The sequence below is a fragment of the Aythya fuligula genome, chromosome 10 (assembly GCF_009819795.1).
Source record: "Aythya fuligula isolate bAytFul2 chromosome 10, bAytFul2.pri, whole genome shotgun sequence".
In the NCBI taxonomy this organism is placed as follows: Eukaryota; Metazoa; Chordata; class Aves; order Anseriformes; family Anatidae; genus Aythya; species Aythya fuligula.
In genome coordinates this window covers 1,481,171-1,508,743 of record NC_045568.1, presented here as the reverse complement: position 1 = coordinate 1,508,743, position 27,573 = coordinate 1,481,171, and the positions used below count along the sequence as shown (strand labels likewise).

General features: G+C 33.6%; 1 protein-coding gene across 8 annotated transcripts in view; it reads left to right on the top strand.

Annotated features, from left to right (window-relative positions):
* The window catches only part of CACNA2D3 (calcium voltage-gated channel auxiliary subunit alpha2delta 3), a 518,406-nt gene that overhangs the window by 245,128 nt on the left and 245,705 nt on the right, over nt 1-27,573 (top strand). For 7 of the 8 annotated variants that reach the window (XM_032193911.1, XM_032193905.1, XM_032193903.1 and 4 more), the window contains 5 exons: nt 2,733-2,864; nt 3,511-3,571; nt 3,661-3,811; nt 11,081-11,155; nt 23,046-23,135. In XM_032193911.1, the coding sequence (XP_032049802.1) occupies nt 2,733-2,864; nt 3,511-3,571; nt 3,661-3,811; nt 11,081-11,155; nt 23,046-23,135 (509 nt within the window). The remainder of the gene's footprint in view (nt 1-2,732; nt 2,865-3,510; nt 3,572-3,660; nt 3,812-11,080; nt 11,156-23,045; nt 23,136-27,573) is intronic. The other variant, XM_032193908.1, reaches the window with a different exon arrangement.

Below are 27,573 nucleotides of genomic sequence, written 5' to 3'. Positions count from 1 at the left end.
AGGATGCCGGATTTTGCATTCTTTTCCAGTGCTTGGTTCTGCAGGCTGTGCACATACTGCTTTATTGTATGACAGTACTGCTCTGCAATGTTAGCGGCTGCCCTTGAGGCCAGATATTACATGAAGGAACACCATTTTGGATGCTCGTATCTTTGTCAGCTTTCCAGGAGAAATTAACGGTCATATTACAGAGGCAAAATAACTGGGGAGAAAACAAAGGATTATCAGTAACAATTTTTCTTGGTAAGAACATAGAGTATGGAAACAGCAGTATGCCACATTTTCTTCATAGTAACTGAATTCCTTTGTAGGAATTTTCTTATTTTCTTCTTATTTTTATTATTTTCTATAAAGTTTCTGTAATTGGAAAGCAAAATGCACTATGTATGAATTAGTTTATTTCCATAGACTTATCTTACTCTAGACACTATCATGGATTTTGTGAATTAAAGTACTTTTCATTATAGTGCTAACCTCTGTCATGCTGATGTACATCTTTCAGTCTGCACACTGTGGTTGCCTTTGTTGAGTGTTCAGCCCTACGTCTTAGCATCAGCAGTATCTGTGACAGCAGGTTAACTGCTACATGCATTTTTACTGTTCTTTCACAATATATTTCAGATTCACGTCAATGTAGCTATTTGCTTGGAGACTGGTTTTGTATTAAATGTCAATAAAAAAACTGATAGCATCTACGCAAACAGCAGTGGAACAAAATCCCATATAATTGCAAGTAATCCCATCTAAAAGGTCAGGGAATACTTGAATTGTTTTTGGCTGTTACTGTCAGGAAGCACAAGAAGAAATTATGTTTCAAGATGTGTGGCAGAAGACGTTTACACTTCTTGTCTTTGAATCAGCCCCCTAACATCACATAAATTATTTTGCATTTATATTATGTTCTTACATTTTATTCTTTTCCTCCCTTCTCAGATTCCTGAGTATTCACAAATACTTAGTTACCAATATTGAAAAGTAACTATTTTGGAAATGCAGATGACATTCACCAAAAATCTGAAAACTTCATATTGTTTCTAAATGAAGTAATGGGGGCAATTTAAGCAGAACATAATTACTAAAACTAAGAGTTGCCCAGAACTATAAGCTTAACATATGTTATTGAAAGATGGTCTTCTAAAAATTTAATGTGGATATATGGCCAGGAACTTCGTGGCATTTAGGATGGCACATGTTCTTGGAGATGTGTCCATGTAACAGTCATCAAATTTACAGCAAGGAGCTTGGTTTTGAGATTGGTTTGCCTGAGGGTGTAGTAACTAGTAGAGAGAGGTAATTTTCACTTATAAGGTATCTGCCTTCAGTTTGTTACTGTGGATAGATTTATTTTTTTCCTCACTTCAATTTTTACTCCAGTATTAAAAGGATTAAACTGTGTGACCTAATTTGCATTAAAAAAAATGCATAAAATTTGACTGATAGATTGCTCTTGGCATATTGTAAAAAGAACAGCATGATAGACATGCAGGGTATAGGAAGGTAGTGAGTTACCACCAGGAATAATTTAGAAGGAATCCAGTCATCAGAGACTATATTTTAATTGTGCCCTCTTGTTTAGTATGTTTGTTTAATGCTCCTTTCAGGGAAAAAAAAAAAAGTTAAAAATTTCCCATTAGTTTCATAGTCACTAGATTAATGTTTTTCTTGATCAGAATTTGGATGATTAGGGGTTAGTGTTGTCAACATAATGCAAAATATAGACTCAAATGTACATGTTCAAGGAAAATTTTCTTGGCTGTATTTCCCTTGAGTTCTCTAATCCATAGTACAGCTATATAAACACAAAAAGTGGCTCTAAGTAGATGGGCTAATAAAAATGATCCACTACAATAGTGACATGGGTATTTCAATATACTTTAATTAAAAATAGGATTTTATATACATTTTATATACGTATTATACATAAATATGTATTTTAAATGCCAGTGGAAGAATTTTTCATTCAGCTGAAAGCTTAAAAGCCTTGACAATGAAAGTTGTCTCATGATCTGATGGAACACAACTTTTTTAGTTGTGTTCATTTATTTCGTATTTACTGCTATGGAACCAACATGGCAGCTTAAAAACATACTTGGGCAATCTGGGGTTTTAGGAATTGCTGGGTCAAGAAGGTACTAAAATGTAGTAAACAGAAATAGTTTATTTTCAACATCAAGGATTTGTTTTGTACTTTTCAACCTCAATGGGAGTCAAAAATAATATGAGATTGTAGTGAAATTTGGTTCCAGCATTTTCCAAATAATAATTGGTGTTATGTACTATAAGATTTTGTGTTTGGATATATACCATAATTCATCCAAGTATGGGAAAAAAAAAGTATTTTATTTTGTGTCCCCACCAGTAAACATTTAAATATAGCAATAATGGCCTTATCAAATTGAAGATTAAAATAAATATCTAAAGTGTTGCCATGAGATATTCCAAGGGTTTAAAGAAATAAAATTGAATAAATAATCTACTGTTACGTTGACTCACTTATGTCCTCCAGAACAAGTGCTCAACAGGGTCACCTAGAACATGTTGCACAGGGTGTCCAGACAGGTTGTATAGAATTTATTTTGACACTCTTTATTAACACAGGAAATTGCAATAGTTTGCAGACACTAAATTTTGGGGTACTGAATAAGCTGAAGATGATAACAGAGTTGAAGAGATTCCATTTCAGAAAAATCTCTCCGTTCCGCTCCAAAAAATAAAATTCTTTCTTTCCCTAGATCCAGCCATTGTAAATGGAGTTTATTGGTCAGAATCCTTAAATAAGGTGTTTGTTGATAACTTTGATCGTGACCCTTCTCTCATCTGGCAGTACTTTGGAAGTGCAAAAGGATTTTTCAGACAATATCCAGGTAAGAAGAATACAGGTTGAAAAAAAAAAGAAAAGCTATGGTTGCAAATTTCCATTGAGCATTTTCACAAATCCTTACATTCACAGATACTTGCAAGTTCAATTTTAATTTATCTACTTTTCAGAAAGATTTCTATTGAGTGTTTTCAATGTTTGTTGTTTCAATGTCAATCTTTTTTTTTTTTTTTTTTTTTTAAATGGTCAAAATACAAAATGTATGACCTGTGAGTGAACCTCTTAATATAGCAGTACCTGTTGAGATAAGCAATGAAATGTTAAGCACATACAGTTTGAAAGGGACTTGGCCAGCATGTCATGAAAATGGTCAGCACCGAAGACCAAGTATGACAATACTTCAGTGACAATAGTATGATGTGCACAGTAGTTCTGAAGAGGTTTTCACTTTAGAGTAGGTTATAAAGGAGTGAGAAAATCATAAATCGTATTGTTTCTGTCAGTGCTATTTTATCCTTTTTTTTTTTTTTCTCAGCATTAGCTACCTTATAATAGCAAATGTAAAATTCAAATATGAAACTCTTAAACATTACTTTGTCACAACATCACAGATGCATTTTGAGAAGTTACTGTGTAAAATTTTGTAATCTTTTTTTATATTTTATTTATTTATTTATTTATTTTCTGAACAGGTATTAAATGGGAACCTGATGAGAATGGAGTCATTGCATTTGACTGCAGAAATAGAAAGTGGTAGGTAATAGATGTCCAATGTTTAAGAAATGTAGAAGAAAGAAAAGTTCAGTATTTTAAAGAACAAGATGTTTTGTCTTTCATCTTAGGTACATCCAAGCAGCTACTTCTCCAAAAGATGTGGTAATTTTAGTAGATGTCAGTGGCAGTATGAAAGGGCTTCGACTAACCATTGCTAAACAGACAGTTTCATCTATTTTGGATACCCTTGGTGATGATGACTTCTTCAATATAATTGCTGTGAGTGTCTCAGGACTTTTTTTCCATCTTTTTCTTCCATCTTTTCACAGAGAATAATGCAATGACATATAATCTTTTGTTGCTATCTATTGTGTTTTTATCACAAAATACAATTGAAAAATGTTGAGGGCAGGTGATAGATATCAGATGGCATTTGGACTAACTGGAAAGACTGATTTTTCAGTGCAAGCTGGTGACAGTGTTTCAAAGAGTTTTTCTAGGAGTTGCAATCTGAAGCCCCTTAAGCTGTCATACTCATAGCGGGGTTTAATTAATAGACAACCAGATTAGGGGAAATTAATAGAATAAGATGTTAGATCTTGCTGAAGCTTGCATGGCAAGGTGAAATACCAGTGTATCTCCTCATTTTTACAGTTCTCCTCAATGTGAATCTGAAATGTGCTGTGTACCTAGCTAATTGAGTTTCAGAAGTGAAATGTTCACAAAACAACTCTAAAGCAAGATAATGAATATAAGAATCTACTGCATACTATCATTTTAATGACCCATCATAAATCTTCTAAAATTATTTTTGTCACATTTTTCATGTACTTATAATGCAACATTGAATATTATGAACACATAACACAATTTCAGATGCTATTCTCCAAAAGTAAGATTTATTGATCTGTAAAATCATGTGAAAAGCAATGCCTGATGTTTAGTATTGAAGACATATTAAGTTCTAGGATACTTTTTCCATATTGATCCTATGATATGACATTATTTTGCAAATAACAACAAGTGTATTGTAACGTTTTGTGGAAAGGTTTTACTGGTGCTTACGAACAGTGATAACTAAGAATCATCAGTAGTTCTGTTATTCGTGTGTGGTAGTTGGTTCACATACAAGCTTTAAATATATAACAAGGGGATAGTTTTACACTTATTGAGGTGTAATGGGATTGATCATGACTATGTTTTGGCTGAGGAGGGGAGATATTGATGGTTCTATAAATTTCCCTTTGATATTGTTTTGAGAGTTAGTAAATAAAACCACTTTATAAGTAAGTGCTTTTATCATTAATGTAAATCCCAAGAATGTATTCAAACTTCTGAATATAAGGAGGATTTGGGCCTTCCCATGGTATGGTAAAACAGAAGTGCCATTTTTCTATTAAAATAAACAATCCCGGTAACACTAGTGTATATCATTGACATTGTCTGGAGTATGAAATAACTATGCCTGAAATATATGTGCATGTACTGTATTTTTAATAAATTAGTTCAGAATATCTTTTGTATTAATCTTCCCTCATAATAATTACATAATTAACTCATGTAGAAGGAGGGCATAATTGATTGGTCGTAGGAGGACAGTTGGACCAGATGATCTTGGAAGTCTTTTCCAACCTTAATGATTTTATTATTCTATTAGTTTTTTATTATCCCTTTACACTGTACAAAATGTTTTCTAAAGGCATTCAGTTGGCTTTTGGGGTTGTTATACGTTTCAGTATCCTGTGCACATAAAAGTTGAGAATTTTCATTAATGGTAATAGGAGTTATGGTCAGTACATACTAATGTAATTAAAAATTCAATTAACACTTAAAAATATTTAGTAGGATAGAAAACAAATAACAACAACAAAACAAAACAAAGCAGCCAACAACAAGCCCTCAAAGCTGTTAGCAGTACATTAGTTGGATTGTTTCATATCCATTAGGTCCATTTGTTTTTTTACTAAATATATTTCAAACTTTATATGTAGCAGAAAGCAGAATTCAGTGTGAGTCTTTCCAGAAAATAAACATAAAAACACAATGTTAGAAATTGTTTTAACTTTCATGGTTAGGTTGTTGCAAGACCTATCTGAAATTGATGGACTAGATGATTGAATTGCAAGAAATTGTTTAAATACAAGAGTGATTTTGTGCTGCCTATATTAAAATGTAAGGTCAGTGTACTGGTGCATGAAAGAGATGCCTACAACAACAAGAGAAAAGGCATATTTTTCCAATTTGCTTTGAAGTGTAACTCCAGCTCATGCATTAAATTAACAATAATATCATAAAAGGAGTACTAATTTTGTCCAATGCTTAAATTTTTTAAATGCTTTTACAAAATGTAAACTCTACATTAATATTAACTGAGCTGAAAATTTTAATCAATTTTAACACTTTAGTCACACTATTTTGTCAAAATATATTAGAAGAGTATTAATTCAAAGCACAGTAGCATATTTCCCTGGTTTTAATTTGCAAAATTTTCCATTATAAACAGTTTTTGTGCAGTCTCATCTTCAAAGTCCTAGTATTCATACAGAAGGGATAAACTTTATTTTTGAGCCAGCCTGACTAATTCTACTCTGTGTGGGCAAAATGAGAGCAGGCTGGGCAAGGGGAAGGCATCCACTTGTGACCCTCTTTATGAGTGCTACAAGCTCTGGGCTGCACTTGTATCCTACTGGTTGCGTGTAGTAGTGTTAGGGGAACTTTGGAAATACCAAAGGAGGAATCAAAGGAATTGGTTTGGCTTCATTGTTGGGTGTTAGGTTGGGCTGAAAAGTAGTTGTGCCTAAAGTAGTGTGAACTCTTTACATATGTGTGTTGTTGCACAACACAGTATGAATTTGTTTCTAAGCACCTGGCTCCAGACAGTTGGCAAAGGATAAATATGAGAAATACTAAGGTAAATGTAAACTACTTGCATGGGTTTGGAAAATGCCTAATTTTTAGAATACGAATAGTGTCTGATTATAAGTCAGCAGCTGTCTTACTAATTATACGGTTCCTGACTTTAGACTTTGGCCTACTCACTTTATTGTATGCCTGCTGTACAAAGAAATAGCTAGAGTGGCAAAATAATGTAAACTAATAAAACAGATAAATGTAAGTAAGTAAATAAATTATTATAATCAGTGGCCCCAAGTGCTTAAATTATAAGAGAGCTTAAAGTAGGCTGAGGTTTTAAGAGAAGCTTGTAAAGCATGGTAATTGTTCTTTACTTCTCTCCCTCCCTCTGTCAATGAAGCGCAAGATGTTGAAAGCTGCTGCACAGTAATTAGCTCTCTGTGCTATTGCATCACAGCTATGACAAATGTAATGTGCAAAGATGTCATATACACGAGTATAGGGGTATGATATTATGTAACACTAGGAAATAAAAGAAAACAGTGTAATGCAAACTCTTGAAGGGCAGAATGCAGTCTTTTACTCAGGTGGATTCAGTTTGTAGTAGGAAATAAGAAAGTTGAGTACTGACAGCTTTGAACTAAAGAAGAAAAATCTGTTTCAAAAATCTTTTCCTGGAAAAAAGGGAGATCTATATCAGGTATTGCTGGCAAAGTCAGCACTTACTAACAGGTCTTTTGAGTCAAGATCAGGAAGCTATTTTACTTAAATACAAAATTTTAAATGTCATAGAATAGCTGCAGTACTGAGCTCAAATTGCTGGGTGAGATTGTGAAATATGTTTGGGGTTTCTGTAGATCGAGAAAATTCTGGAATGTCTTTTCTCTTTTCCATTCAGAAAAAAAGTTCAGCATAGTTAAAAGAGAGTTATTAGTGATCACATTGTAAAACACCGTATGACAATGACAAAGCCATCTGATACATGCTATGAAGCACAAGCGGTGTATTTTACTGAAGGGGGAAGGTGTACTAAAGCTTTTATCAAGTAGGTATGCCAATTTGAGATGGAGATGTTGCTTGAATGCCTCCATGTGTTGCATCAACATTCTTCAGTTTTCATGGGTTTTGGGAGATTTTTGCTGTTTTGGGCATTCTTTTTGGAAGTGAAATAATTTTGTCTAGTAAATTTTTCCATCTCATAATATTTTTAAAGGAATTTGAAGTCTATATAAGCAGAAAATTGTATAATAACTAAAATATAATCATAACAATACATCTTTGCAACAATTTGAACCATCAGAAGTTGATATATATGTTTATATACAGATTTTTCGTACTATGCTTTTGTTTGTATCTGAATGGTAGAGGAATAAACTCTGAGAAACAGAGCACGTCAGGTTGTGCTTGTTATTCACAGAACACTGCTACATAAAATACTCATTGACATGCCTTGCCATAATCCAGCTTCTTTTTCCATATGTAGCAGATTACTTTAAATATTTTATAGTAATATTCTTAAGGTGAATTAGCTACTGCAGATACAAATAGTGTCACAACTTGGCAGGGTTTCAGAAGGTTAAAAATCTACATTTTCTTGTGTTCATAATGACAGTTCGTAATGACAATTACCTCCCTCGACGGACTAGCAATGCTGTGCCTGATGCACCCCAGGATACTGTTGGCCCTCCTGGCTGCCAGGGCACACTGCTGGCTCATATTCAGCTTGCTGTCAACCACAACCACCAGATCCCTCTCTGCAGGGCTGCTCTCCAGCGTCTCATCGCCCAGTCTCTATGTATAGCCAGGGTTGCCCCGTCCCAGGTGCAGGACCTGCCACTTGCCTTTGTTAAACTTCATGTGGTTGGTGATCTCCCAGCTCTCCAGTCTGTCCAGATCTCTCTGCAAGGCCTTTCCACCCTCATCTGAGTCCACAACTCCTCCAAGTTTGGTGTCGTTATCAAATTTGCTCAGAACACCTCCTAGTCCTACATCCAAATCATTTATAAAAACACTGAAGAGGACTGGCCCTAAAATGGAGCCTTGAGGGACCCCACTAGTGACCATCCACCAACCAGATGTGGCCCCATTAACCACAACCCTTTGAGCCCTGCCTATCAGCCAATTGCTCACCCATCATATGATGTATTTGTTAAGTTGTATGCTGGACATTTTGTCCAGTAGGATCCTATGGGAAACCATGTCAAAAGCCTTGCTGAAGTCCAAAAAAATCACATCATCTGGTTTCCCTTGATCAACTAGATGGGTGATCTTATCATAAAAGGAAATTTGTTAGGCAGGACCTACCCCTCAAGAACCCATGTTAGCTGGGACCAATGACTGCCTTGTCCCCCAGGTGTGCCTCAGTAACTTCAAGAATCATCTTCTCCATAATTTTATCAGGCACTGATGTGAGACTGACAGGCCTGTAATTTAAAAAAAAAAAAAAAAAAGTGGAAAAAAAAAAGTGGTACTAATATATCATTTAAAAATTCTGATTTTACTTGCATACATGAGATATTTGAAATGGTTATCATGACTGAGAGACAGGCAGACTAATATTTTACTCCATGTTGGCTGATTAAAGATTGTTCTTGGTAACATATAAAGAAAAGTACATCTGGCAGTCTAATCTCTACTGACAGCTACCAAAATCACGCTAAAAATCCAGGCTTCATCAGAAAGTACGTTGATTAAAGAACATGCCTTAAAAAACAAACAAACAAACAAAAAAACCACAGCACAATAACAAAAAAAAAACTGAAGGCAGGAGAGAGCTTGGAAATAGGCAGTGGTGTGCCAGTGTTTGTTACAGGTTTTCAGGATATGGTGTTTTGCTGTTGTTTTTGTTTTGTTTTACAACAGAATGGAAGGCCATTTTCACTTTGGCATGTAATAATAGTGTGTGGATTTGGCATTATTATTTTGGAACAACTTTCAGAAGAAAGACTGAAGAACAGTCTGAAGAGAAACTACATGGAAGAGTACATCATTTGTCAGACCAATAAAGTGCTGTGGCTCTGAAATGCACACAGCACATTGCCAGTGACTGTAGAATTTCAGATGTCATTGCCTTGTTTTTTCACATTACCTTTGGAGCAATAGACATGGTCTGCAGGATCTCCTAAATCAGCATAATGTTGATGGGAATAAAATAGTTAGGAAAGCATGAACGTTTCCTGCAGAAAGTTTGCATAAATAACCTAGCATCTTGTTTTGCTTGGACTGCTAAACAATTGCCATGTAGATGCTAATGTAAATATTCTATATCTCTAGCAATAGGAAGTGGAGTTACTCTGGGTTTATATATATATATATATATAATACATATATACGTATTTAGAGTGGAGGACTAATTCTGGCACAATGCCTCAAGAATAATTTAATGAAGTTCTAATTAAAAACTCTTCTCTTTGCAGCAGTAGTTATGAAATTAATGAATGTGACAAACAGTACACTGTTCATGTGAATGATGATAACAGATGTCCTATGTGGAACAGGTTGCAGGGGTCTATGGTTAAGCATCTGTGCAGACAAAGGGATGGTGTTAAATTGAAGAGAGTGCAGAACAAATTCAGAGGTAAAGGCAGAGATGATCAGATCTTGCAGTGACAGAGAACCTTGTGTAAACAACACTTTGTAATAGGTTGTTGTAAGTTTTTTTTTTTTTTAATTAATTATTCCTCATGAGATGGAGGAATAATTGAATAAATGCATATGTTAATCATATGAAATGCTTTCCATCATTATTTTTGGCTTAACTTAATGTGTTGTCTTTTCTTGGTATGGATTTTCTGATTCACTTACTGTCTGTGAAAGAGTGAAACGAAGTAGAGCCAAAATGCGAAGACCTCATACTTTGTGATAACTTCTAGATTAGATCTAATTAGTAAGAAGAGAAACTAAGTGAAGACTGTATCTCTAAAACTGATGTAGAATTTTTGAAGGCATCTATATCAATCTGACATTTACCGAAAGGTTTAAAAGATTTAAACAATCAAGTCAGTTTTCAGTCAAGTGACTTAAGCATCCATGGTTCTGTTAGATCTGATGTCTGTTAGATCTGTCATGCTGATGATACTTTGTTTAAATTCTTAAGATGCTTCTGAAAGTGAGACTGGAGTATCTCATTTACTTGGACCTTGCAAGATAAGCAGAGATTCCTTTCAAGATCTGTCACAGCTTCAGGCCTTAGTTGCTTGACTGAAGTTCTGACTTGATAGACATATTCGAGATTGATTCAAGCTCCCAGAAGTTTTGGCATGGTTGTTCCACTATCAATCTTCCAAAATGTGTTATCCAATGTCTCAATTATTTGTCAGGTTTTTCTGTATATGTAAAAAAGTATTGGGAGTTGTGACAGTGATGCATCAAATCTGAACTCTTAATACTATTCAGATTTTAGCATGAAGGATATTTATACCATCTAGTGTGTACATTACCCGTTAATTACACCTGAGTGTTGGCATCCATTCAACTGAATGTTCCTTTTTAAAAGTCTAAACCTCTGAAACACTAGGAAGCATGTAAAAGAAAAAAAAATATACCATGGCCAGCTTTCAAAAATGAACTAAATCATATTGTTTTTGCTGCATATTGAAATGCATATTTCAATGTAGTTCTAAATAATTAAATTAAAATGTATATTTCAAAGCTTTTAATTAAATTTTTCATCCTACTTTTTATTTCTCTCCATAGTATAATGAAGAACTTCACTATGTTGAACCGTGTCTGAATGGAACATTAGTTCAAGCAGACAGAGCAAACAAAGAGGTAAGAAATTAAAGTAACAAAACAACAGAGTTAGGATGCAGAGCATAACAAGGTACCATGATGATCTTTTTTTGGAATAATGCATTCCATTATTAGAATTTATTAATTCTTCTCCTTGTGCCATTTCAAAGAAGTGTGATGTGACTCAGTAGGAAGAAAAATAAAATGCTATGAATTTCCTAAATAAAAATAAAATTTCCTAGTTAATTTGATTGAATAAAGTTTATTAAAAATGCAGAAATAATTGAAAATATACTGTTAATAAAGTTTATTAACTATTTGTTTTTAAACTAAAATACTTTTGTTGCTTTAAATTATACTGTCATTCTGACTGAGGAAGAGATTGCAGTCTTAAGTCATGTTAACACCAAAGCTGAAACAAATCTCAAAACAAATGAAAACAAATATTATGCTATGTGAATGAAATATGTGGCCATTCCAGGCTTGCATGTCAAAATAATTATGCATTCTTTCAAGAAAGTTCTCTGTATGTGAGCACAAATTAATTACACACTGCTGGCATTTTTTCAGGAAAAAAAACAACACATTTTATTTGAAGGGATACTACAGTATAAATCTGCAGCTGAGTTTGGTTTATTGCCTGCCACCCAAAAGAAGTTGCTCTGTAAGAGCAATAATGCACCGTGCTTCTTTTTGAAATTATGAAAGTCTTGGTATAAAAGATATTTGAAAAGTTCTATGTTTCTTATAGAAAATAAGAAAAATATTAAAAATAAGAAAAATGCATGTTAAAATAGCCATACCTTATTACAGAATTTCTCTTGTAAAGCTTTCTCTCCCAAATTGACTTGTTCACCTATGACAGGTCTTGCTTATGGACAGCAGACTTGTCTTCTTCAAAATACTTTTTTTTTTTTTTTTTTTTAAACTAAAAGCAAACCAGAAGATTCTCAGCTCAGCAATGAATTGCATGTAAAGGTTCAAATTAGTAGTTCAATTTTGCTTATAGAAGTCAATGAGACATTGTGGGAATTCGCAAGTATAGCTCTGAAAACATACTTGTGTCTAAACTACATATTTTTATGTATGACAAGAGAAAATTCACTTGATCTGGTTATGCTAAACTTTATTGTATTATTCATGAGTTCTTCACATTTTACCTAAATATACACCAACATTCTGCAGGAATTGTTCTTCATGGGCTGCTTGCTCAGTATGCTTGATGGTCTCCACTGTTGATTTTTAGAATATCTAAATAGAATTTGGTTGCTATGTTGAATGACATAAATTGTTTTTAATAATTTGCTTTTGAAGACCCTTATTTGTGAATTGTGATGCAGTTCTCTAAAGCAGCACTTTATTGAGTGCCTCTACTGAGCCATATGAAAGCTGTGTGAGATGTAGACTTAAAGCTAGAGATTCAAATATATGGCTGAGATACACTGCCTGGAATTATTCCAACTGTAAACCTTTCCTTTCACTCTGTAACTGATCAAAATGCAGATTAACGTATACCCATATGTTGCTTAATGGCAGATTCATTTTAATTTCATTGATCAAAAATTTTCTGGGTTTCTGTGTTACCTAACACCTGATGTTCATTCTAACTTTTTTTTTTAATATATATTGCTTACTAAGGACAGGTATTTCTTAATGCAGCATTTGTTGCTGGAAATATGCATTAACAAGTTTTACTAAGTAACTAATTTATGCTGAATGAACTTTAATTTCTACCACTTTATATATATATACATATATATATATATATATATATTTTAACCATAATACATGTATCAATGTAAAAGAACTCCCATTAAATGACCCTTAAAAAAAACATTTATTTACCCTGTCCCTCCTATCACACACACAAATGCGCACATATTTTTGCTAACTGCATTTTGCTAGGTTCATCTGACTTGATCACATGTAAAGCAAGTAAACATACTACTTAGAAGCAAATACAAGGAATTGCTTTGAAATGCTTCTAATGGATTCAGATGGAGTCTTTCTACTCTGAGGATGTCACTTAAACATACTCAATGTCTTTCTTTGAACCAAGTTTTCTTTCATCTCTAAACTCTACGACAAGGGAATTGAAAAAAAAAAAAAAAAAAAACAACAAAATATCTCAAAGATTAGGCTACCCTTATCACTTCCACTGTATTTGTAGTTTGCTAGAGGACAAACCAGCTTCATAGCAGGATGAGGGATTTTGAATTCTAACAAGAGGTGCAGATGGGCCAGGGCTGGAGAGATGAGAGCTGCTTATTTGATGAAAAAAGGTTTGGTTTGCCACCTGCAACAATCTTCCTCAGGCGGCTGGGCTACAACCAGAGCCTATTCTGATCCTATGCACAGCCTCCCAGGGTAAGACAAAACCGTGGAGCATCTTTAAAAAATACACCATAAGAGCTGTAGGCTACAAGAAACTACTTCAGCCTTAGGGCTTATAGCAGCCTGGGAAATGAATACCTTGATGACGATTGGTGCTAAATATTCAATACAAAGACTGGTAGCAAAAGTACATGCTCTTTCACATTCAGGGATGGTTTATAGAAATGCTTCTTCAAATGGCCCAGACAATATAACAGGCTGCCAAAGAACCACGCTTCCAGAAAATACCCTTCATTATCGGAGGGAAAACAAACAAACAAACAAATAAAAAAAACCTGTGACCCACCCACACCCCCCCAACAGTATTGGAAATCCTGTATTAGTTCTACACATTGTCTCCTTGGCTCTAAATCACTTACCATTGTTTTCTGGACCACAGTGTAGGAACTACTTATCTAAAATAAATCCAGTCTTAGAGTATGAAAAAACAATTAGAGTATTGTAACCTGCTGATATCTGTTCTGTGGTTGAGTGGTTAAACTCTCCTTTGAGTATTGCAGCCCAGTTTTCTAAGAGTCAGGAAATTTTTGGAAAGCCCACTTTTCCCTTCACCCTACTGTTCTTCTTGTCTTTCAGTAACATGGGCCTGACACTAGAGTAGATCTGTACAAGTGCATACAATGCAAGCAAGTTTCATTTCTCCTTGAGTAACAACCCAGTTTTATTGCTGAAGATAAAGATTCCTTTCTAATGTGCGATCTGGTCCCATCTTTATTTAAATGATGTAACATGGCCTTTCCCTGTCCCTGTATTTTACATTTTTGGTCTCTTTTTCCCATAGGCATTTTAATGAGGAGAGCAAAATTAAGTTTACTTCTTGTTTTAAGTGATAAAGGAGCCCAAGTAAAAGAGAATTCCTGAACCTGAATTATTTCAGTAAGAGTAGTCAGATAGTAAAGAAACCATAACATGAGTAATTTTACCTTTCTAATCTTCAACCTAACAAAATGCATGTTTTGAAAGAGGGTACAGTTTTCATGGTAGTTGCCTTAGTGAAATTAGAAATTGAAATTAGAAATGCCTCATCATACGTGTGAGGGTTACTTGATCAATATCTTTCCTTGATTATAGGATTAATAAATATTTGTCTGGTGTATTGCAGTAGATTTTTAAACGACATTGAATAGGTTGAATATATTACATAATAAGGCATTTAAACATTTTTGTTAAAAATGCATTTTTATTATGGAAAGGGAATGAGGGTTGGAGAAAAAACAGGTTTTCAGCCCTAAATCATTTTGATCATGTAACTTTTATTTTTTCTTTTAAGAAAGTATGAGAATACATTGACAGAAGTGATGATTCAAAACATCTAAACCTGTTCCCCACCAACAGCTGCAGAGTAATGCAGCCTTGGGTTGTAAATCTTCATGTAAAAAATTCCTTTTTTCTGTTTTAATGCTAGCAACAAACTACAAGGAAGAGGTATGTCAGTACATGTCATCCACTGTTTTTGATCAAGTATTTTTTTCTGCAATATCATTGATTTTTTAGAAGATATTTACATGTAGTTTTCCAAATGGCGAAGCAGTGAGGATCTAACTAAATTTGTCAGCTATAACTTCTGAAAGCACAGCCTTTCAGAAACCCGATTGAATCAAATTAATTTTTATGTATTTATAAAAGGCAAACATCAAATATAATAGTGATGTTATTGGCGTTAATATAAGTGCCACCAGATCTACTAAGGTACAAAACAGACATCCAGTACTAGACTTCTTCCAACATATAGTATTTCTGTTTTCATTTTTACAATAAAAGAATGTAGTAATTTGGTTTAGAATAATTATAATTTACAGATGATACAGCAGGCATCATGTTGCATCCACTTCTTTCAAAATTTTTTCATAATATAGTGTTTTTCATAAATTTTTGTCCTAGAATGTGTGCTGGCCTTGGAGGTTCAGATTTGGATGTGTGGAGACACACTTTCAGAATCTTGTAAACTATTCATAATTTGCAAAACTTGTTTCAAGTTTACTTTATCACAAAGATTAAATCTGTAGTTACATTGGGTAGTGTAAATGGGGTTTAAATGAATCTGTGCCCCCTAAATATGTCTTAGTAATGTAAAATATGTAATATATATTTGAATGTTACCAGACTGATTTATAATTAGGCATTAGCATTAAACAGCTGCTACCTTGAAGTATATCAATTTGATATACATAAATTTAAAAAAGAGTGGGAAATAATTCAGACACTATATTCAGACTGTCACTGTCTGCACCTTCTCCACAAATTACAAACATGTGGAACTGTCTATTTTAATACTAGTTTTCTTGAGCCAAGAGATTTTTGTCTTTGAGAAACTCCATGTTACAATTTGCCTACCCCAAAGGAATCAGATGACAATCTGATTTAATGTAACTCCAGATTTAATGTAACAATATTACAATATGCATTCCTCTTTTATATTTTTTATTGTACTATGTATAGGTTGAGAACATTTATCTATAAATGTTTCCAGATGAAATATATCATCTTTTAGATGTTTTAGATGCACAAATAGGCATAATAACTCCAAACTAAATGGTGAACTTACTGTTGCATAAATTGGAATGACAAAAATAGACGTTGTGTATAACTTCCAGTGAGCTTTTATTTTTGTATGCAGTTAGCAGAAATTAAATAATCAGAAGAGTGATGCAGCAATGAGTCTGAGTGATATTGTCAATAACAGGTTGGTAAATACAAATTTTGCATATTGAATTTTATTTACGCAAATTACTTAAGTATATATTTATCTATCTTCTTATATCCTTGAAAAAGATTGCTGCCTGCATTGCTTAGCTGTAAAAGCAAAACAAAACAAAACAAAAAAACACAAATGATGTAACGGCTCACTGAAAGCTATTTGGATTTTTTTTTTTTTAAAGCTGACGAGTCATTATAGACCCCCAAAAATTTAGGCTATCCTTAGACCACTGAAAGTTGCTCTGAACTTTTCTATTGTATCCCTAGTGAACTAATTTAACAGTAACTTGTTTTTAATCTCATATATTGAATCGTGAGCACTTTGTTCAACATGGCTTTTCATATCCCATATTTGTTTTTCTGGGAAGAAAAAAAAAGTCTACCAACGCAATGCACTAGGGAATGCAGGTTGAATGATCATCACGAACAAGCTAACCTGTGATTGCACTTGCAACGAATATTAAATAACGAGATGCTTAAATGCATTTTACAGGAACAAATACAGATATATCAACTGTTAGTATGTGTGAGTAAACATCCCCATGACATGTCAGTAAACAGCTCTCTCACTCTTGTACCTCACACATATGACTCCTGATTGTTGTTTTTTTTTTGTTTGTTTGTTTTTTTTTTTACTCATTTCTATGCTGATATAGTTCCTCATCACAAATCTGATAAATCTTTGCCAAGTATGTATCAGGAAAATTTCAAATTACTGCATGCATGGAAGAATATGGGAACTAATACTGTTTGGAGCAAATACTTGTGCTAAAACCGAAAGAAATCTGAGGAAATGCTGAACACATTAGCAATGTTTTTCTGTAGGAAGCTCACCCTTGTCAGACAATGGCAAGTATCGTGTTTTGCCAGTGTAATTATATAAACTCTGCTGCATGTATCAGTTGTGGACTGTTCCTTCACTGTTTGTAATTGGTGAAAAATATTTATTCATGTATGCTTAGACTTCAAGTATGGACTAAAAGTTGGTCCTGCAACCCCCTCTAATTTGGGTATTTTTACTGCTGGCAAATGGTGTTATTTATGATAATCTCAAAACAGATAGAAAAAGAGATTGGTATCCCTACAGGGCTCTGGGAATCCCATGTAGCTTATCCTCTTAACAAGAGAAGATACAAAACATTGTTGGTTATAACTGAAATGCTGAAAACTTCATTTAAATGGGAAGTTAAGTATGATACGAGCTGCTAAGGCAGAAGGCCTAAAATGGAGGGGGGGTGGGGGTGGGGGGAAGAATGTGTAGCTAGGTAAATTGGAATGCAACAAGTGGGAACTTGATGGGGACTTGATTTGTTCAGAAGTGTACAACAGTAAACTCACTACCAATGTACTTCCATCTTGTCAGTGGTATAGAAATGTGATAACAAAAGGACAAGAGGTTTTCAGGTCTTCCAGAAACAAGGATCTGATATGAGTCAGAGCAAGCTGAATTTACGGGGTGATATATTTCTCTGTGAGGTTTTGGGTTGTGTCCTCCTGCTAAAATCCATTAAAACAGCCTGTGAAGTCTTGTGGATAGTGTGACAGTTAAAAGTTGAGCCAAACATGCCATTATTGTGACTAGCTGTCATGATGCTATGGAAAATCCATAAGTGAAATTCTGCAAAGGCTTGCTATGTTGTAAAGAGCTATACTTAATCATGAATGCCAAACATCACGGATTATGTTAGTCAGCAGCTTGTTTCTTCTTTTTTCTTTAGATCTCCTTGTTAGAGCACTTACCTGGCATTTGAGAATTGGAACTTGGTTCTCTGCTTCAGTGTCTTGTTACTGGTTTTCAGATGTGTTTGTTTCCTCAGCTGTCAAATGAAGAGGGAAATACTTCTTGTTTTCTTTCTTTTTCTTCTTAAGAATGATAAAAGCTTGCGGATTGTGGAGTATCCTGATATAACCATAAAGGAGGGCAAAAAATTCCCTGATTGTAGCAGAGCCTTCTGTTTTATTAGTATATCGAGGTACTGTTTACTTTCAGGAAGTGATATTTTGTCATCTTGTTGTGACTATAGATATCAGTCAGCTTTTATAATCTCAGAGTAAACCTTGTGAAGCCAGTAGAACAGCCTGTAAGATTTGGTTTTGGAAGACTAAAGATTAAAAAAAAAATCACACACACACACACAAAAAACAAACAAACAAACAAACAAACAAAAACAAACAAACAAACAAACAAAAAAAAACAAAAAAAACACAACCCACAGTATATGCTGTTCAATATGCCCCCATATTTCATCAAACAGATATATTTGTAATTATAACTAAGAAAAGAACTCATTTCCTGATTCTAGGTCTAGCAAATCTATCTTTTGATTTGTTTCTGACGTAGATGACCATGTAAAACAAAGTTTACAAAATTTAGAAAGAAAAGGAGAGAAAACCTTTGCGTGTTGTACAAATGGATTATTATTCATTGTTAGGATCTCTGGGATTTCCTGGTTTTGACAGTAGACAGTTTTTATAAACAACTGAGGAGCAGACAAAATGGGCAGCATGCAAAAGACAAGACCAAGTGTACACATCACTGATGTTCCTGGCTGAACCCTCCACAGAAGCATGCAAGGATCTTATCCTGGCTGACACACGAGTGCATTTGTCTCTTCGCTCTCTTCAAGTTATATTTTGCAGCCATGTCTAAACAGATTGTAGATACCTCCACAGCTGAACACATCCAAGCTTCTTCATTGTAGTTCTCCTGTGTTGAGCCCTATAATTTTGTAATCAGACATCAGGGTCTGATTGTCATAATTGTGTGCCTAATTTGCATTCAGAATCACCAAGATTATGCATGTCAATTAGGTATTCGAGTCCACAATTATATATTGCATGTTATGGTAATTGCTCATGGAAATCAGGCATCCAGTTGCATGTGAATGTTTGTGCACACTGTTGTACCAGATATTAAATTCAAACACCAGGTAATTCAGGTACTAATCTAAAAGGGCTCCAATATGACAGTAAAGAGAAGCTAAGGTGGACCAGTGTTATTGCTTATGCAGTTTGTTACTAAAAGAGCTATTGAAAATGTAAAGATTAAATTAGAAGATGATATAATGGCTTTTTGAATTGCTACAAAATGGATTTCCATTTTCTGCTTTGTTTGATTTATGAAAGTTATTGACAGTAAAATTGGGGTGTTTGTTACCTCATTCCAAAATAATCTATTCTCTTCTTTAAACTGATGATTCAGCAGTTAAAGTCCTGTCCTGACATTTTTTTCAGTAGCAGACAGTTGAAATATATCTTTCTGTCTTGCAGTGCATTTATAAGGAACCAAATTATTAGATGGCAGGTGCAGATGTTGTGTGGGCAAGTTGTTGATTAATTTTACTAGGCACACTAGGTTGAAGCTTTGTAATCCTCATACCAATGATACAATCCTTTAAAAATGCCTTTTTGCTAATAACAAAAGGGGCACTATAGCACAACTGGCAGGAGTGCACTAGTAATTTTTGATTGTTTATTAATAAAAACTTCAGCTAAGTATAGAGTGGACTATCTGAGGATGCTGTTACTTGTGTTGCCTGTAAAAGGAAACATGACTTCTTTTCACACAGATCCAGTTAATGCCACACACCTGGGGCATCTGGTGTGATAAAAGGGAAATGAATGTTAAGTGGCATGTTGTGTGATTTTTTTTCCAGCAGTCATGCAGAGCGTTGAAACTTTCAAACAACAAAGAGAAGATGGAAAACACTTCAAGGATAGAGAATGAAGTCAGTAAAAACACAGAGACTCATTTTAGTCATTTGGTCCTTTTGCAGAATCACCTTCTGTTGCATCTGTTCACTCAGAAGCCTGGAGGCAGAAAACAATGATTTGTTAAAAATCACAGTGCATTAAATTGATTTTTAACATTTGTAGCATTTGTTATATCAACCATGTCACTATTATATTTCACAAAGTGTTTTTCAGAAAGTGTGTTTTTATATACAGAGAGAGAGCACGCTATGGCAAGAGAAAATATTTAATTCTTCTGACAGATCGTGTGAACTGAATTATACACTAGAGATTACAGTGTTTATTAGTAATTTTTAGTAATCTGTTTATGCCATATGTTCATACTTGGTAATGTAGATGCTTTGTCATAAACTTTCTACAGTGCTCATTCATGAAATGCTCAGAGATTTTATAAACAACTGTGTTTTAGTAGCAAAATAATTCTAGTTTAATTATGAAACAGTAAAATTACTAACAGAAATATGATTTGTAATAGTTATTTATTTTAACATACCTGATTTAAGAAAAGGTATTTCCACTACTAACTTTGGCTTTATCAATTTTCAGAGAACTCTGTTTTGGGGTGAATTAACTGTGTTAGTAGAAGCATCTGTGATGCCTGTAAACTGACCTCAGTCCCATGTGACAAGGAGGCAGACTGTAGGCATAGGGCTGCTCCCACAGCTTGAAAGCTTCTGGTCAATACATAACTTTGATGTTTTGAAATTGGTTTTGGCATCAATGAAACAGTAGTGAACTGCTTGTTTTTGATGTTTAACAGTAATCTACACTGTCTGATTTAAAAAATGTCATCTATATGTAAAACTCATTTTGCTAAGATGTCTTCTGGAGAATTTTCTAAACATGATATATTTCAGTTTCTGAAGAATTCCAATGAACAATTTCTAATCAATGTAAGCTTAAATTTATTTATTTATTTGTTTTTAAAAAGGTGTATTTTCCGAGTTTCTTAAAAGCTTTAATGATTGAAACAGTCTTGTTTGTATACAGCTTGATGGCCACATGCATTGAAGTCAGTGGTCTTTTAATCTGACTGCAGACCAGCTGTGTTTTGAAATAGCTACTTAAAGCATGCTGCTTTGTGCCACTGACAGCTGATGGAGCCCCTGTCTGGGAAACTGCTGTCTTTGCATTGCCAACCTCAATTTCCAGGCCATATTAGTTCAAGTCAAGAATATGCCCATGTGGCTTGTGATCAGCTTGTACCTAAATTTCAGGGATAATTTGAAATGACAAATGGGCTATAGAATAACAAGGTAACACAAGGTCAGTGTACTCATTGAATATTTGGGTATTTTATATTCATTCTTTTTTTTCTTTTTTTCTTTTTTTTTGTAAAAAAAAATAACATAGGGCATAATTTAATAGACAGCATTTTAATTGTTAAGCAAATATAATTATTTTGATTTTCTTTTATCAGATATTATAATGCTTTAAGACTACTCAACTGACCAATAGAAAAATTTATTTTTTACTATTCTATTGAGCTTTTTTATCCAATTGTGGAGACTGAAATAATGCTTCACAAAAGCATTGCTTCCCACCATGGTACTTCCAACTGCATGTCTTTATTTTCTTATTCCAAATTGTTATATTTATAAATTATATTTAAATTTACAGTCTCTAGTACTGTGCTGATAATGAATAGAATTACTGAAGTTAGCTATGTTTAAATAGGGGGGAAAAAATCATTTTGGCATTTAACTGTGTAGGGGTTTATTTTATCCCTTCTTAATTAGGCAAACAAGACTGAGCTTTTTGGCTGTTCAAAGCATTGAGCTGCAATAAAGTGCATTTACTAGGTCACTATGAACTAATTGTTTTGAAAAAGCAGCTTTTTTTTTTTTTTTTTTTTTTTTTTTTTTTTTTTTTTTTAAACTGTGACCATAGTGTATGCTTCAAAATTGCCTAGAGGTAGGCTGTAAATTTTCCTCTTTCAACTTCCTGAAATTCAATAATGAAATAGGAAGGAATCTACCACAGCCGTAATATCTTTTAATTTTATTATAAAACATTATAAAGCATTTTATTTCATTATAAAATAAAAAGATATGTTTTCATCAGATAAAATCAGGGGACTGACATACATTCTTGTTGATATTTCATTGAGTGTAGTTTTATGGCAGCATGGTTCATGATACTGTATTTAATGATGTACTGCTCCTTGTAAACCTAAAGGACTCCTTTTCCTCTAAACATTTTATTTTCAAAAAGAAGTGTTGCCATTGTTCTGAAAATGTGTTTAGCTTACTTTCTCTAAAAGTTACAATTTAATATACATGTTTTACACAATTTAGAGAAGTCCTATATTTTGGCTAAGTGTAAGTTGTTATTCAAGTTGTATGAAGTTGTTCAACCTTCTGACCTATCTGGGGAAATAGCATATGATTAGAAATATAGGGAAATATAGGATGAATGCTGGCATATAAGCCTCTAAGAATTGCTTGCTGTAAAATTTTGCCAATTGTCACAAACAGCAAGTATGGAAATGCATAATTGACAAGTAATTTAAAACTGCAAAAGTTAGGCTTACTACAACATAAAACTGAAGATAATCACATATGTCTAGCAAGCCCTGTCTTCTTGCATAGGTGAGTTTTTAACAATCTAAATATTATTCTGACCTTGATAAACTGCACTTAAACTGAAGTGGGGTCTATCATCTTTTGGAGAGAGATCATAACACAAAACAGGATCTCAAAGATAAATTTCAGGATGAATTATTTTTATTAAGTAATATTTCCTGAAAATGGGAAGTTGAAAAATTAGAAGTAATGTAAAAATTAGTATATGTAGTTATGTCCCTAAATAGACAAACAAAAAAGCAAATGAAAAGAGCTTGAGACATAACTAGCCAAAACCAAAACAAATCTTATAACATATTTTCATTATTATTTTTTTAATGTGTCCTTAGTTTAGTGTGGCTTCAAGAGTCAAAAGGATTGACCAGAAATTACTGTGTTTTATGAATGTAATATGCTGTCATTTAAACTGAAGAAATAGGTCTCAAGGAGGAATCATTAATCATTGATATCAATATAAGTGTTGTAACAACAATCTGACAAAACACTCTTGTTTGTTTCAGCATTTCAGGGAACACCTTGACAAGCTTTTTGCAAAAGGAATAGGAATGCTGGACATTGCTTTAAATGAAGCTTTTAACATGCTCAATGAAGTAAGTTAATGCTTTTCAGAGTTTCACTGTTGACACTTCCTGCTCTTTAGCAATTACTGTCAATTTTAAGATAAATTAGAACTCACACTCCAAAACTGTAATGAGAGTAAAATATTGTCCATAGAGCAAGAACTGTCTATAAACCTATATATGGTGAAAGATCAAGCTGACATTTTTATATTTACTAGCATTTTATATTTATAAGTTTTGTTTTGTATACACACTATGCACATATACATGCCTGTGTTATGTTAAACAGTTGATTTCAGTAGCTACTGTAGGTGTTAAAACATCAGGGTAACATGTAAATTTCACAGTTTAAATTTTTTTTTTTTTTTTTTCCCCACTTTGGAAGGGCTAACATTTTAGGTATTACAGGCATTTGTGTATTTCATAAGCATTTTGAGAATAAATGCTAGGATCAAAAACTGCTCATTGGTTTGACTTCGGACACGATTAACATCTCAGCTTATATAAATGAAGCTATTTGAACGGTTGTGTATTTGTTTTCTAATACTTTAAGAGGAAGAAATGGGAAAGCTTAGCCTCATCAGCTCAGAGGTATTAATATTATTTTAACTATTTATCTACCAAAAGGATGAGGTCAACTTTTGATTTCTGATAACATCCTTGTTAATAATGTCTATGAACACAAATGCAGTCAGTGGAAGATAAACATCATGATCATGGAGATAATCTAGTGTAGGGCTTCTAGTTTCTCACCCAAATGCCATATCATTGTAACATTCTTAGTTGTCAAGCAAATTGTACTGGGAAAAAAAATCTGACCTAGTGTATTTGCCTGAAATGATTTTCATTTATTACAAGGTATACATGAGTCTTACTGATTATCATGAGTTTGTTTTTTTTTGGTAACGTATTTCAGAGATATTTTTTGTCATTTCTGGCAAATGTAAAATATATTGTATTGCTTCATATTCCAGTAGAAAATGATTTTAGCAATATTTTGATTCATCTGACTATATATCTTCCTGAGAATTTTGGAAAGAGCAAGAAAAAAGAATAAAAACATGAACAGTAGCAGTAATGAAAGAGGGTCAGTACGAAGTGGAAAAACAATGAAAATAAAATGCCCATATCAAATATTTCTCATGATATTATGAATGAAAAGCCTAGGTAGTGTGGTAGGACTGTCCACTGTTAACAACTTCTGTTAATATCAGTTTAGATTTAAGGTTGTTGTAAAGGAAACAGAGTTCACTTTTTTTTTTTTAATAACTAATTACAAGCAGCTCTCTTCTCCAGGTTCTCTAAATTAATAAGCACTAGTAAATCTGTAAACTGCTATATCACAAAGCTGCAGCAAAGCTTGTTAAGCAAGACATATGTAGCAAATGCCATTGTAAATTCCAAATATGTCAAAGGCCAGAGAAAATTCTAAGGAGGAAACTGTGAGGTATTCCGGTTAGCCTCAAGACTAAGGAAAAAAGGAGAAACGGTTCAAAAAGTACATTACTTTTATTAATGTCTAAGTGCCAAGATTCCCAAGGTGAAATACTAGCAATCAGTGATCAATGAGTCCTAAAGAAATCTTAAACTATTATCCCAGGACTTTCCCATTCCAAGAGCTGGAATATTAGCTGTAAAGTTCCTTTAAATGATTCTACATACAATTCCCAGTAAGCAAGATAATGAAAATTGCTTTCTGTTGATTCATTTAGAATGCTCCATCTTACCCAAGGTTTGTTCTTTTTAATAGAAAGGCAAATCCTTGTTCTTTTCATCTTGTTGATAACCTCTCAACTGCATTAATGAGTCAAATCTACTAAACTTTTCCAACAGGAACAGCTCCTGCTATGTGCCTGGATGCTACAAGCTTGCTTGCATCATTAGCATAGTAGAGTAGCTTTCTTTTAAATTTACTATTAGCAAATTAAGATACAAATGAAAATGCGTTGGCATTTCTCCAAAAGCTTTTCCTTTATTTGAAATGGCTGGTAGATGAATGAAAACAAAAATCACTTGGACTTTTAATGGTTAAGAGTAACCATTGAGATAGTCTTTACAAGATATATTGCTTAAAGTTTTTCAATGAAGATTATTGAAAGGCTTTTAAAAGTGTTTCCAGTGAGGGTGTGTGTGAGGGGGTGGGAGTGGGAAATTGCAATGTAGTTCAAACACAAAACAGTTATTTGATGCCAAATTACTGGATTGAAACGTATGGACTATGTTTTCTAGATGATCAGTTATGATGAGAATGTAGTTCCATGCATATTTAGGCATTCTTGTTGGACTACAGATAGAGACTAATCTCTACTGAGATGGTTATCATTGTGACAGTCCAGCTGGTGTTAGTTAATATTGTGTAATGTTAATATTAGTGATGGACATGTCCAAGTAATCCTCTATATTTCTAACAACAGCTTGTTCTTGACAGAGATTCACACTTCATATCCAATAAAACATGATGGATCATGCTTACATGTACGCTCAGATCTCTTAAAGCTGGGAAAATGACTGTTCCAATTTAGACGATAATAAGGGATATAATAAGTTCAAGCATTCTTGCATGTATACTTCCAGAATACACAGCATAAAAATATTTGTTTATTATATACAGGCATATCAAAAAGTCTCTGAGAGTTTCTATTATTCAGCCTAGGCCAGAAATAAAAGCTATCCTTAAAACAATACAGCTAACCATTTTCTACTGTGTGTACAGCGTGTGACCTTTATGAGCCAGAAATTGGTTCTTGTGAATTACAGTTTAGTTAAAGATGTCTAGTGTACATTTAAAAGAAATAAATAAAAAATGCAATGCAGGTGGGGGAAGGTGCATGTATGGAGGAAGAAAAGGGGCCAAAAAAAAAAAAAAAAAAAAAAAGCTTTGTCTTAGTGGAGGAAGAAAAAGAAAAGGAAAAAAAAAAAGCTTTCTCTTAGATAGTCACGTTAAGATTCTAGCTGGGTTTTTAGAATAGTTCAGGGGTTACAGTAATTAAACTCAGATAATTTTGTCTTGCTATTACCTGCATTTCAAATTCAGTATTTGCCTAGGTTGTTAAGACCTGAGGATGTTGATACTGTTCTTTGAAAAGTGTGTTTAAAATCCACTTTCACATTCTTTTCAACCATTGATTTATGCAGTGTTCATTAGTTGCTGTAAGAACATAGAAGTGCTTGGTACAGTACTTAGCCACCAACTATGTCACGTGATGACTGCAATTATTTCTTTTGGTGACAAATGTGGTCTTTGCAGTGATTACCTTTAAAAAAAAAAAAAAAAAAAAAAATCATAGCCAATTAAATAAAATTTTGTGACATTTCAAAGACTGTTAATCACAACCAAATGCTCTAAATGTCAGGATGCATTGAAATTTTTGCTGCTAACTGATGAATCATTGAGTTAATTGTAGTTCATCATAAGTCCCTTGTCATTGTTATTATTATGGAAAACACTTTCATCACTCTTGCTATTCAATAAAATTAAAGATCTGGACAAATATGAGAAGATATTAATCATCAAAGCATTCAAATTTAATCTCATTCTTCAAAATATTCAAACAGATAACCATGTAGAATAGTACGGATGCATACAGATTAATGTTTTATACTAAATATGTGGAGGCACTCACTCTTAATTAATTTCCCGTTTACTATAACTTGCTTCTTTCAAAGTGTGTTGTCCGTATGAAGACTAGAGAAGGGCTTTATCAGGAACAGCCTTGTCTCTGGTCCTTCAGACCTCCACCAGTCAGGGAGGACAAGGGGTAATGACTTGGAAATAAATTGTAAACTTTTCCATTTTGTTGCTAATGCTAGATGTTTCAACCAGGTTCCTTAAATATATGTAAAATAACAAATAAGAACCTATTCTGGAATAAGAATATATTAGAGAAAAATAGATTTAGATTCAGATTCTGTTGCCAACTACAGAATCAAGAGATCAAAACTTATGTTATAGCTCAGCCCAACTGTGACTGGCTCTTTGACCAGGAGAAAATCCTCTCTCAGTGCAGTGATGAAACATTCCTTGCATACTCCAGATATGTTGATTTTTGTCTAAGTACCTGTGCTCTAGTACTGTTCTTCAGCAACTTTAATTCATTTTGCGGAATATGGGAGGCTTGGTCCTCTCAGATTAACATTTTATGAAAAATAATGTATGGAATGCAATCATGAGTGAATACAAATGCCATATGAATAGTTTTATGTCTCTAACTGGTGTATCCTCTGTAATTCACAGTAAAAATATCAATCATTCATTGCTACTTCATTTTTTGTAGCTTGTACTTTTAAAATTATATCAGAACAGACCATATGTGTATGAATCAGTACATATCATTTATCTAAAATGGAAAAAGTACAGTTTCCTTTCTTTTCTACTTAGACTTTTAATTTGAGGAGGTACTATATTTATCTATGTTTTAGTGTATTTTAAAAGCTGATAAAATGGGCATAGATAATAAATCCTTGTTCT